The sequence below is a fragment of the Giraffa tippelskirchi genome, chromosome 6 (genome assembly GCF_054371585.1).
Source record: "Giraffa tippelskirchi isolate mGirTip1 chromosome 6, T2T-mGirTip1v1.2.pri, whole genome shotgun sequence".
Classification (NCBI taxonomy): Eukaryota; Metazoa; Chordata; class Mammalia; order Artiodactyla; family Giraffidae; genus Giraffa; species Giraffa tippelskirchi.
Window position 1 is genome coordinate 115,752,255 of NC_137280.1, and position 12,615 is coordinate 115,764,869.

At 42.3% G+C, this 12,615-nt stretch overlaps 1 protein-coding gene and 2 long non-coding RNA genes across 12 annotated transcripts in view; 2 read left to right on the forward strand and 1 right to left on the reverse strand.

Moving 5' to 3' along the window:
- The window catches only part of LOC145511586 (uncharacterized), a 96,231-nt gene extending 85,382 nt beyond the window's left edge, over nt 1-10,849 (reverse strand). For 3 of the 5 annotated variants that reach the window (XR_014057975.1, XR_014057972.1, XR_014057973.1), the window contains exon 1: nt 10,578-10,826. This is a non-coding gene — a long non-coding RNA (uncharacterized LOC145511586). Of the gene's footprint in view, nt 1-10,577 lie in introns of all 5 variants that reach the window. The other 2 variants (XR_014057974.1, XR_014057971.1) reach the window with 2 other exon arrangements.
- Nucleotides 4,066-9,603, forward strand: LOC145511579 (olfactory receptor 5T3-like). The gene has a single exon (XM_081505123.1). It carries the CDS (start codon nt 5,051-5,053, stop codon nt 5,972-5,974), a length of 924 nt encoding a protein of 307 aa, XP_081361249.1. The 5' UTR covers nt 4,066-5,050; the 3' UTR covers nt 5,975-9,603.
- LOC145511584 (uncharacterized) overlaps nt 6,993-12,615 on the forward strand; it is a 98,892-nt gene continuing 93,269 nt past the window's right edge. For all 6 annotated transcript variants that reach the window (XR_014057967.1, XR_014057968.1, XR_014057970.1 and 3 more), the window contains exon 1: nt 6,993-9,860. This is a non-coding gene — a long non-coding RNA (uncharacterized LOC145511584). The remainder of the gene's footprint in view (nt 9,861-12,615) is intronic.

Here is a 12,615-nt window from a genome sequence, read left to right on the forward strand (position 1 = left end):
TGTATTATTCTTTTTTAAGTCTAACAGGAAATCTTCATAATAAAAAATATTTTTTGAATATTCTTCTTTAGTTGAAACATTGAAGTTGCTTCTATAGATACTTATATAGTAGAAAACTGGAATACGTAATCAAAATGTTATTTATGCAGTTTTAACAAGTCATGGTAACTTGGATCTCCTTTAATACTTTTATTCATCTGCAGATTATACAAATACTAACTTCACTCATGTGTGTTATTTAAAATTCCATCTCCATAACCCTGCATCGTTCCTCCAACTGGAATCTGGATGCTTTCATTCATTCAAAATTCTTCGATTCTTCATAAGGCAATTTAAAAATTTACTTCATCAACAACTCAGCTTAAAATGTTTTCTTTGGTATCTAAATTTCTGTAGGGCCTGTATCTGACAATTACATCCACTATATAGATAAATATCGAGGTGTGTGTTAATGATTACTGATTTTCAAGCCTCACAATGTTTTTCAAAGGCATATATAATACAGTATAATGTATAATACATAATAATATATAATACAGTATACAATATATAATACATATATTGTATATACATATACGGTATATAATATACAATACAGTACACAATAACAAAATATAACATTATATATTACATATTACATAATATCTGATAATATATTATATAACAATTACAGTAATTATATAATATATAATACTATATGATTATAATGTGTAGAATTATATAATAATATATTATATATAATAATATAATATATAATTACTTTATCCATACTTTTGAAAAACATACAGTATGTATACAGATATATGATACAATATTAGGTATTAATCATTGGATATATTTTATTCAATAATTTTATATACCTTTGTAAAACATTATGGGCACTTGAAAGGCAGAAATAATAATATATTTATTTTTATACTCCAATGATGTTTCCTAAATGTTTGAAATATTAAATATTTTTGTTCCTAAAATAAAAATTAAAAAGACACTATGGTCTTGCAGACTATCTCTTGCTCATATTTGACCTCAGGAATAATACTTCATTCACAATAAGCAAATTGCAGCATAAAAACAGATGCTATGAAGAAAATAAATAGGAAGGAATGGATTAGCAGTGAGGATGATCATGCTAAGTGCCAAACATAGTTCCTGTCAAAGAGCAGGAGCATAGTAAGTTTGCAGAAATTAGTCAGTGAAAGATACGTTTCATACACAATTATAAATTCTTCTTTTTGGTCAGAATACATGGCTCTGCATTTTTATTATCTTTTCTATAATCAGTCTTACCCACTTTTGTATTGGTCATTCAAGAGAAACAGTAATATTATAGATATATTGATTAATATTATCTTATTTACATTACCTAATTTAGCTACTTATAATGAACAATGGGGGCAAGGTATATACACTATCTCTGCTTGATATGTGAAGAAATTTACAGAAAGGTGATGAAACTGGTCTAAAATCAGTCTACTCTAAGTACAGAACAACTATTAGTTCTACTACCAGTGTGTGTTAGATTCTTTAGTGATTCTTCATATGGTTTGCAAAGCTCATCAGCTTATTTCTTTGGATTCAACAACCATCAAGATCAAAGTAAACCAGGTACAATTGTACACTCAGTATTTTGAGAAATAATTGACTTTAGACTTTACTGTATTGGTCTGATTCCACAGGGCATATTAGAGCCTGGTAACAACTGCGCTATCTGCTAGTTTGCATATACTGGTATTGGTATTGTCCCACGTGCTATGTGCTCAGTCACTCAGTCATATCTGACTCTTTTGTGACTATATGGTCTATAGCCCACAAGGCTCCTCTATCCATGGAATTTTCCAAGCAAGAATACTGGAGTGGGTTGCCATTTCCTATGCCAGGGGATCTTCCTGGCCCAGGGATAGAACCAGAGTCTCCTGCATTGGCAGGCTTTCTACAGAGCCATCAGGGAAACCCATTGTCTTGCATATAATGAAAACACTCATTACAGTGTTATGCAAATACAAGGATTCACCAAATTAATAAGGCCCCCTGGCCTGTCAGGAGCAAGTTCATCTTGTTTGATGAACCATAATTTAAATCAATGCATTAATGCCTGAAAATGGCTAGAATAGAAGTAAGCATATTTCAATGATACGAAAAGACTCAGTTTTAAATCCAGACATCACTGGCCAAGAAAACAGCTTAATTATACTGCGATGCGAGTGACTGACACCAGATTTCTATCACCTGGATGAGAGGTGATGGGAAGGAGTGATGAGTCAGGCAGAGGTCCAAGTGAGGGAAGGAATCAACTCCAGCAGAGAGCACAGTGGAAGCAACCAGAAGTACTAGAGGCAAGTTTTCTCTTTTCCTGTGGCTTCTCCTGGACATTCTGCTTGATTCTAACTCATTTAGAATCTGAGGCTATCATGTCAGAATGGAATCCCAATGTCGCTGTGTCCAAACTCCTTCATTAGGAAAATGAGGAAACATTGAGCTTGATCACACAACTTCATTGACTCTCAAGACAAACTTAGGACATAGTCATAATTTTCTTAAATGTTGAGAAAACTATGCTTAGTGTTTTAAGTAATGTGAATATTATTAGCTGTGCTGAAACCAGCCACCCTAAGGCCACACTCCTAGGACATCCAATGTACATTATTTCAATCACTGTCACTAAGTGGATATTAGAGTAAATCAGGAAAAGAAAAAAGTGAAAGTGTTAGTTGCTCAGTCATGCCCGACTCTATGCAAACCCACGGACTGTAGCCCGTCAGGCTCCTCTGTCCAGGCAACAATACTGGAGTGGGTAGCTATTCCTCTTCCTAGGGGATCTTTCCAACCCAGGGATCGAACCTGAGTCTCCCGCATTGCAGGTAGATTCTTTTACCTTCTGAACCACCATGGAAGGCCAAATCAGGAAAAGAACAACACTCTTACTCTTGCAACTCTTATAGCAAAGGTGGCTTTGCTCACTTTTGCTGGAGGGCAAATAAAAGCCCTCATGCTGGAGGGCAGATAAAAGCTAATCTGAGTAAGTCAGTCTTCTCTGTCTCTCTTTGAAAGACACTGTCACTGTCACGGAGATCAAGGAACCCTTCCTATACTTCTTGTCTTGGACCAGATGAGCAGTTCTTAGACATCCCAATCTTTCTTCCACAAAGATAAGTTGTAGTATGCTTTGTTTCTTATTGACTGTTATAAGTTGAATTGTATCCCCTTCAAAATTCATATGTTGAAATCCTAACCCCAGTACTCCAACTGTGACTTAGCTTGGAGATTGGATCTTTAGAGACAATTGAGATAAAATGAGGTCATTGTGGTGGGCTCTAATCCAATATAACTTCTGTTTTTATAAGAAGGGGAAATTTGGATACAAAAATACCACTTACATTCTCCAAAATTTATTCTTTTTTTCCTTCATGTCTTTATATCATAATAAAAATATTATAAAAGCAAAATTCTTAAATTAGTTTTTGAAATAACTTTTAAAATATTTTATTATTTAAAAAGTAAGATTATAATGGACTTCCCAGGTGGCTGAGTGGTGAAGAATCCGTCTGCCAAGCAGTAGACACAGGTTTGATTCCTGGGTCTAGAAAATCCCCTGGAGAAGGATAACCCACTCCAGTATTCTTGCCTGGGAAATCCCATGGACAGAGGAGCCTCACAGGCTGCAGTCCATGGGGGTCACAAAGAATTGGACACTACTTAGCAACCAAACAATAATGACAACAACAAAGATTATAATATTAATACCAATGTGTATTCATTCTAACTTTTGAAAAAATTTTTCTCATTCCCAGAGATAACCACACTTATTTCATATATGTTAGAGATTTTTTAGGTCCTAAAAATCTTTTATACTAAGTGATAAATTAAAAATTCGTTTACTCTAATGACACAAAAATTATATTATGAGCAATAAAAGTTGTAGAGGTGACAGATTTACTCAAAAGAAAATTGAAATTGATGTTTAAAAAGTCAAATTTTAATGGGTCCCAGATTGTTCTTATAGCACTGCTATTGGTTAAATAAAAACATTTTTGGAGATTGTTTCTTAGAGTAACTCTTTCCTTTTATTTGAACCATGTAGGCAAACAGGTTGTCTCTTCCTCAAGCCAAAGCTTTTTGCTCCATACTCACTTTCCTGTTCTTACTTAAAATGTTAGGTCCTGTGACGATACTGATGACACCTTCTAGGTGCAGTGAGAGTGATGAACCATCAGCCTCTCAAGTATCACAGACAAAGTCAATCTTCAGTACCGGTAGGTCCTAAAACAAGGCCAGTCATGTGCCAATATTTCAGGGCACTGTCCCACATGCTTTTCCTGGAACATGACTTAAAATTGTGACTTTAAAGATCATAGGCTAGCAAGATTTCTACTGTAAGAGAAGACTCAGAGACAGGACACAGTCATGCATTTAGCAGAGACCACTAGGTTAAATCCAGACCACAGTTCTGTACGGAAGATTAGTAAATGTTATGCTAAACTCATTTATTTCTGCCAAAAGCTGTGAAAATTTGACATCACAGTAACTGAAATCTCATAGGGAAACCCATAGCAATTCCATCACTACCAGCTCTTGACCTGCTAAGATATTTATAGTATCTGCTCAACCTCTGTGAGTGGTTCTGTTACAGCCATTTCAGTGCCCCCCACCCCTGCCACAAACTCACAAACTGCACTGTACCTAGTGCAGTACATTTATTAATAGTTTTGTTGAGAGGATAATTACTGAATGAATATGATTATTTCACCTTTTGCATTAGTTAATACAAAGCACTTCACAACTTGTTATTATGCATGTATATAACCATAATATCTGAACAAATATGCTTACTCGTTCATTTATAATCTGTCATTGCTCAGACTTAACAGAGAAAGAGCAAGAGAAAAAAGAAAAAGAAAAGTTAGTGGGATTCATGAACTATGCAGAGAACCAGATTTACTTTTTACCATCTTTATGGACCAATTTGTGAGCATGTGTTTTGCACTAACCATCACTAAGACCATATCCATCTTGAATATTCTCTGACTATTGCTTTTCATGACTTGGGAAGGAAATGACAAATGAGACAACTGTAACTGAATTTATTCTAAAGGGTTTCTCAGACGTGCCTGAACTGAGGCTCATTAGCACCATCTTTTTCCTTTTCATCTATCTCTTTGCTCTCCTGGGGAACATCTCCATCATTGCAGCTGTGAGCCGAGACAGCCGCCTCCACATCCCCATGTATTTCTTCCTGAAGAATCTCTCTTTCTTGGACATGTGCTACACCACAGTCATCATCCCCAAGGCACTGATTAATTCACTCATGGGTTCAGAAGTCATCTCCTTTTGGGAATGTGTGGCTCAGCTCTTCTTATTTGTAACACTATGTGCTTCTGAGTGCTTCCTGCTCACCTCTATGGCATATGACCGTTGTTTGGCCATCTACAAGCCTCTCCTTTATGGTGTCATTATGAGCAGAAAGCTGTGTACAGAGCTTGTTATGGTAGCCTGGTTGAGCGGAGCTCTCTATGCCATCTTTCACACCATCAACACCTTCTCCCTCCAGTTCTGTGGGCCTAATGTCATTGACCACTTTTTCTGTGACAGCTCCCCTATCATGAGACTCTCCTGCAGTGACTCTCACACCAACGAGGAAGTTGGATTTGTGGTGGGTGGGTGTACTATTCTTGGTGCCTTTGCCCTCACCATCATCTCCTATGTTCTCATCATCGCTACCATCGCTCGGACCCACTCTGCTGGTAGCCGTTGGAAGGCCTTTTCCACCTGCTCCTCTCATCTTACTACCATCATTCTGTTTTATGTCACTGGGAGCATTGCTTACCTGAGACCTACTTCTCATTACTTCCCCCTTCAAGGACGGCTAGTGTCTGTGTTTTACTCCATTCTAACACCTAGTCTTAATCCTGTTGTTTACTGTCTGAGAAACACAGACATGCAGGTGGCCCTAAAGAAACTATTTGTAACATCCAAATAGGCATATTTTTCATATATTAAGCATATTTCTCTGAACATTAACTTAGATTAAATAGTTTCTCGAAACACATAATCTAGTAAAGTGAATAGTGAAGAAATAGAAAATGTAAGCAGATTACTAACAAGTAGGGAGTTTAAAGCAGTAATAAAAAACCTTCCAACAAAGAAAATCCTTGTACCTTTGGTTTCATTGGTGAAGTGTACCAAACACTTTAGGAATTAATGCCAACCCTTCTAAAACTTCTAAAAAACCGACTACTTGCAAACTAACTTTATGGGGCCAGGATTATCTTCACACCAAGGCCAAAGACACTACAAGAAAATAAAACTGTATGAACCTGGATGAACACAGATGCAAAAATCTTCAACAAAATACTAGCAAACCTAACTCATCAGCACATTAAAACGTCATACACCATGACCAAGTGAGATTTATCCTGGGATTCCAAGCAGCATATGCAAACCAATAAACATACTGCACTGCATTAATAGAAGTAAGAGTAAAATTGTATGATCATCTCTATAGATACAGGAAAAACATTTAAAAAAATACAGCTTTTCATGATGAAAACTCTCAATAAACTGTGTATAGAGGGAACATATGTGAACATAAAGCCCATATATAGCAAGCCCACAGCTAACATCATACTCATTGATGAAAACCTGACACCTTTCCTTCTATGATTAGAAACAAGACAAGGGTGTCCACTTTCACCCCTCTCCCTCTTATTAAACACAGCACTAGAACTCCACCCAGAAGAAATAGGAAAAAAAAATATTTTATGTATACTTCATTATAATAAATAAATACATGAAAGAAAAAAACAACTACAAGAATGATTGTGATCCCAAAATAACCAATAGTTTCTGCTTCTCATGGATAATTTAAGCTATTTATGAATCTGAGATACTAATTATATATCCCCCACTCTCCCTTTGAAACTCTATACAGGAAGGAAATAAGCAAATAATTGAATCAAGTTTACAGGAGAAAAATTCAGTTTACAAGAGAATTGTGCGATAACTTTGTTTTGTTGATTTTATTACAATGAAGTAAACTTTTGCAATAACTTCTCTCCATTAGCTCTGTCATAATATAAATAGGCATTTACTTCTAACATTCAGTTCAGGTCAGTTCAGTAGCTCAGTCATGTCCGACTCTTGGCAACCCCATGAACCACAGCATGCCAGGCCTCCCTGTCCATCACCAACTCCTGGAGATTACCCAAACTCATGTCCATTGAGTCGGTGATGCCATCCAACCACCTCATCCTCTGTTGTCCCCTTCTCCTCCTGCCCTCAATCTTTCCCAGCATCAGGGTCTTTTCAAATGAGTCAGCTCTTCACATCAGGTGGCCAAAGTATTGAAGTTTCAGCTTCAGCATCAGTCCTTCCAATGAACGCCTAGAACTGATTTCCTTTAGGATGGACTGGCTGGATCTCCTTGCAGTCCAAGGGACTCTCAAGAGTCTTCTCCAACACCACAGTTCAAAGGCATCAATTCTTTGGTGCTCAGCTTTCTTTATAGTTCAACTCTCACATCCATACAAGACTACTGGAAAAACCATAGCCTTGACTAGATGGACCTTTGTTGACAAAGTAATGTCTCTGCTTTTTAATATGCTGTCTGAGGTTGGTCATAACTTTCCTTCCAAGGAGTAAGCGTCTTTTAATTTCATGGCTGCAATCACCATCTGCAGTGATTTTGGAGCCCAAAAATATAAAGTCAGCCACTGTTTCCACTGTTTCCCCACCTATTTGCCATGAAGTGATGGGACCAGATGCCATGATTTTCGTTTTCTGAATGTTGAGCTTTAAGCCAACTTTTTCACTCTCCTCTTTCACTTTCATCAAGAGGCTCTTTAGTTCTTCTTCACTTTCTGCCATAAGGGTGGTGTCATCTGCATATCTGAGGTTATTGATATTTCTCCCAGCAATCTTGATTCCAGCTTGTGCTTCATCCAGCCCAGTGTTTCTCATGATGTACTCGGCATATAAGTTAAATAAGCAGGGTGACAATATACAGCCTTGACGTAGTCCTTTTCCCATTTGGAACCCGTCTGTTTTTCCATGTCCAGTTCTAACTGTTGCTTCCTGATCTGCATACAGGTTTCTCAAGAGGCAGGTCAGATGGTCTGGTATTCCCATCTCCTTCAGAATTTTCCACAGTTTTTTGTGATGCACACAGTCAAAGGCTTTGGCATAGTCAATAAAGCAGAAATAGATGTTTTTCTGGAACTCTCTTGCTTTTTTTATGATCCAGCAGACGTTGGCAATTTGATCTCTGGTTCCTCTGCCTTTTCTAAAAGCAGCTTGAACATCTGGAAGTTCACGGTTCACGTATTGCTGAAGCCTGGCTTGGAGAATTTTGAGCATCACTTTACTAGCATGTGAGATGAGTGCAATTGTGTGGTAGTTTGAGCATTCTTTGGCATTGCCTTTCTTTGGGATTGGAATGAAAACTGACCTTTTCCAGTCCTGTGGCCACTGCTGAGTTTTCCAAATTTGCTGACATATCCAGTGCAGCACTTTGACAGCATCGTCTTTTAGGATTTGAAATAGCTCAACTGGAATTCCATCACCTCCACTAGCTTTGTTCATAGTGATGCTTCCTAAGGCCCACTTGACTTCACATTCCAGGATGTCTGGCTCTAGGTGAGTGATCATATCATCGTGATTATCTGGGTCGTGAAGATCTTTTTTGCACAGTTCTTCTGTGTATTCTCGCCACCTCTTCTTAGTATCTTCTGCTTCTGTTAGGTCCATACCATTTCTATCCTTTACTGAGCCCATCTTTGCATGAAATGTTCCCTTGGCACATGGTTATTGAAGTTGGTCCAGCTTCTGCTTGTACAAATATATCAAATAATACTTGCTATCAAAAGTAAGATAGGTTTAAGGCTTTGATCTAAATTGGCAGAAGCTGTCTAAATGAAAAGTTTGTGAAATCTTTAATCAAGTAAGCTAGTTCTATAATTCTATCCTAATGACTCAAACATGCACTAACCATAATCAAAGATGTTTACTAAAGTATTTTGTTGAAATGATGAGAACTGGAAAGAATTTATATGCTCATTCATAGAAGTTTAAACAAACTATAGCTCAGCTATACTGTTGATAGTTAAGTGTTAGTCGCTGTCATGTCCCACTCTTTGGGGACTCCGTGAATTGTAGCCTTCCAGGCTCCTCTGTCAACGGTATTCCGCAAGCAAGAATACTGGAGTGGGTCGCCATTCCCTTCTCCAGGGGATCTTCCAGACCCAGGGATCGAACCTGGGTCTCAAGCATTGCAGGCGGACTCTTTACCATCTGAGCCACCAGGGAAGCTGGCCAAGCGAGCACAGGGAGCTGGGCGTGCTGGGCGTGGGTCGCGGGCTACAGGGCGGCAGCCACCCACGAAGAGAGGAAGGGGGGAGGCGATCACTGGGGGCCGACTCCCCCGCCTCATCAGCGGCGAGGAGGGCCCACTACCCACGCTTGATCCACTCAAGGCGCAGAGCATCGCCGCGGCGGCTTGGAAGAACGAGGGGGCGTCCCCCGTCGCAGGCACCCCGCCCCAGCGGACCAGGAGCGAGTCGGGGGACACCCACCTGTCCCATCGGGACCGGCCGATGCGCTCTCGCTTTCTCCCACACGGGGGCGGGCGGCGCGTGCACGCGGCCGGTTCACGACGGCTGGCCGGAACCCAACCCGCGCTCGGGCGAGCGGCCGGAGCGGGGCGCTGCGGGGCATGGCGCTCCCCCTCGCACAGCACTAAACGACGTCGGCAGACAGGCGTCGGGCAACGGAGCGGGGCCGCGGCGGCCCGGGAAGCGAACTGCACTGGGAGCGGCCCTGGGGGTCGGCGGACGGACTGACGGAGAAAGGAACACACGGGGTGCAGCCAGGTAGGCCAGCGTCGCGAAGACGCGGCGGCGGCATAGAAACGGCTGTTGGGTGGGGCTGCCGCGCGCCGTCGCGAGGGGCCCTGAGACGTTCAAAACGAGTCGCTACCGCGAGTCGGCCGCCCGAGCACGCCACGGGGTCTCACCGCCAGAGGCCTCCAACACAGGGGCGGTTCTGCGGCGCCCAGGACACTGACTGGCCTCCCCGTCCACCAGGGGAGCCCTTGCGGGTCTCTCGACCACCACTGCCAACACCCAAAGTCGCAGCCGGCGCGGGAGAATGCTCTCCGTACGCGAACCTGCGCCCCCACGCCCCTCATGCGCAACCCGGGGTGCCCAGCGTTCCCCGCTCTTAAACCGAGGGCCCTCCGCCCGGGGGCGCCACAGGCGACGGAGGCCGGGGGACGACATCCAGGTGAGGCGTGGCTGGTTCGGTACCAGACAGGGGAAAGGGGCGCGGGCGGTCACCCGTACGGGACAGGGCAAGGGCCAGCAGCGACACGGAGGGGAGGCAAGCATTCACAGCCAGGGCCGCGGCTCAGGGGCATAGCCGCTCTCCAGGGAACAGAAAGTTCGAGATACGGCCGGACCACCAGGAAAACAAGCGCGGGGTCCCACCGCCACACACACGAGGGCGCTCCCGCGACGCCTGTTACGCCGGCCGGCCCTCGCCACTGTGGCGCTTCCCGCGACCCGGCTCCGCCGCCGGGGCCGTCTTACCTGCGGCCCCACCGCGTGCCGCCGAGGGGCCCTGTCCACGCAAATCACCCGTCCGTCCCCGGTAGATCCGTCTTCATCTAGTCCGACTCAAGACTTACGTCCTAGGGACAAGTTCTCGAGCGAGGCGGCCCAGCTCGTGCCCGCATACCAGCAGCGGCTGCGGCTCCTGGCGAAGGCAGGCTTGAGGGGTTCCTAACCGCCGCGGGGTTGGGGAGCAAGGACCCGGCTTCCCCGTCCTGGGCTCACCACGGGGTTCGCTGCCCGCACACAGCGCACGCGCGGTCTCACTTTCTAGCCGCCCCGTGGGCCCAGCGGGACCCTCCCCCAATTCGGAGTGGGGAGGCGCGGGCCCCGGATACTGTTGACAGATCTCTTAATTTAGGAATCACTTCATGGCAAATAAATGAGGAAAGAATGGAAACAGTGAAAGACTTTATTTTCTTGGGTTCCAAAATCACTGCAGATGGCTCCTTGGAAGAAAAGCTATGACCAGTCTATTAAAAAGTAGAGACCTTACTTTGCCGAAAGAGGTCCATCTGGTCCAAGCTATGGTTTTTCCAGTAGTCATGTATGGATGCGGAGAAGGCAGGGGCAACCCACTCCAGTACTCTTGCCTGGAAAATCCCATGGACGGAAGAGCCTGGTAGGCTGCAGTCCATGGGGGTGGCGAAGAGTCAGACACAACTGAGTGACTCAACTGACTGACTGAATAGGCATTTCCATATTATTTCTTAACAGGGTATCCATCTTTGTTAGCCAAAGGTCTAAAAGGTGAGGGTAACATATAAATCAATTTAGGTTAAAATTTATTTTGTAAAGTACAACAGAAACCGTGCGAAGGTCTAAAAAGAGATTACAGACCTTCCAAATCCTCATGAAACAAACTAAAGAGAAAAAGGGAAAAGCAAACAGAGAAGTCCATGTAACCAAATTACTCTGAGTAAATGGGAAAAGTCTATCTCCAAAAGAAAACAGCATAGAGCTAAAAGTAGTTGCTATTTCATAATAACAGAATGGTAGATTAGGTGTGTGAACATCAGGTTAGATGGCAAAACATATTTTTCCCTGTGTCATGTTTTATGTTTGTGCTTGATTTTTTTCCCAACATTTTATTTTGAAAAGTTACAAAGTTATACAAAAATTGAAATTGTATGATGAGCATCTGTATACCCTTCACCTGTATTCACCAAACACACATAGAAAATTAAAATATGAGTTGCTCAGTTGTGTCCGACTATTTGTGACCGCATGGACTGTAACTCTTCAGTCCATGGAATTCTCCAAGGAAGAATACTGGAGTGGATAGCCATTCTCTTCTCCAGATAATCTTCCCCACCCAAGGATCTAACCCAGGTCTCCAGCATTGCAGGCATATTCTTTACCATTTGAGCCACCAGGGAAGCCCCAATCACACATAATATGCACATATTTTTTGAATGTATATATCTGAATTTGTAAAATTAAAACCATTATTCTAGAAAATTGAGTTTGCAGCTATAGGTTAAAATAAGTTTGAAATTCCATGCAATTTGAGTCTCATTTCAGTTCAGTTCAGTTCAGTCAGTCAGTCGTGTCCAACTGTGTGACCCCATGGACTGCAGCACGCCAGGCCTCCCTGTCCATCACCAACTCCCAGAGTGTACCCAAACTCCCGTCCATTGAGTCGGTGATGCCATACAGCCATCTCATCCTCTATTGTCCCCTTCTCCTCCTGCCTTCAATCTATCCCAGCATCAGGGGCTTCTCCAAGGAGTCAGTCAGGTGGCCAAGGTATTGGAGTTTCAGCTTCAGCATCCGTCCTTCCAATGAATATTCAGGACTGATTTTTTTTAGGATGGGCTAGTTGGATCTCGTTGCAGTCTAAGGGACTCTCAAGAGTCTTCTCCAACGCCACAGTTCAAAAGCATCAATTCTTCAGCGCTCAGCTTTCTTTATAGTCCAACTCTCACATCCATACATGACCACTGGAAAAACCATAGCCTTGACTAGATAGACCTTTGTTGGCAAAGTAATGTCTCTGCTTTTTAATATGCTGTCT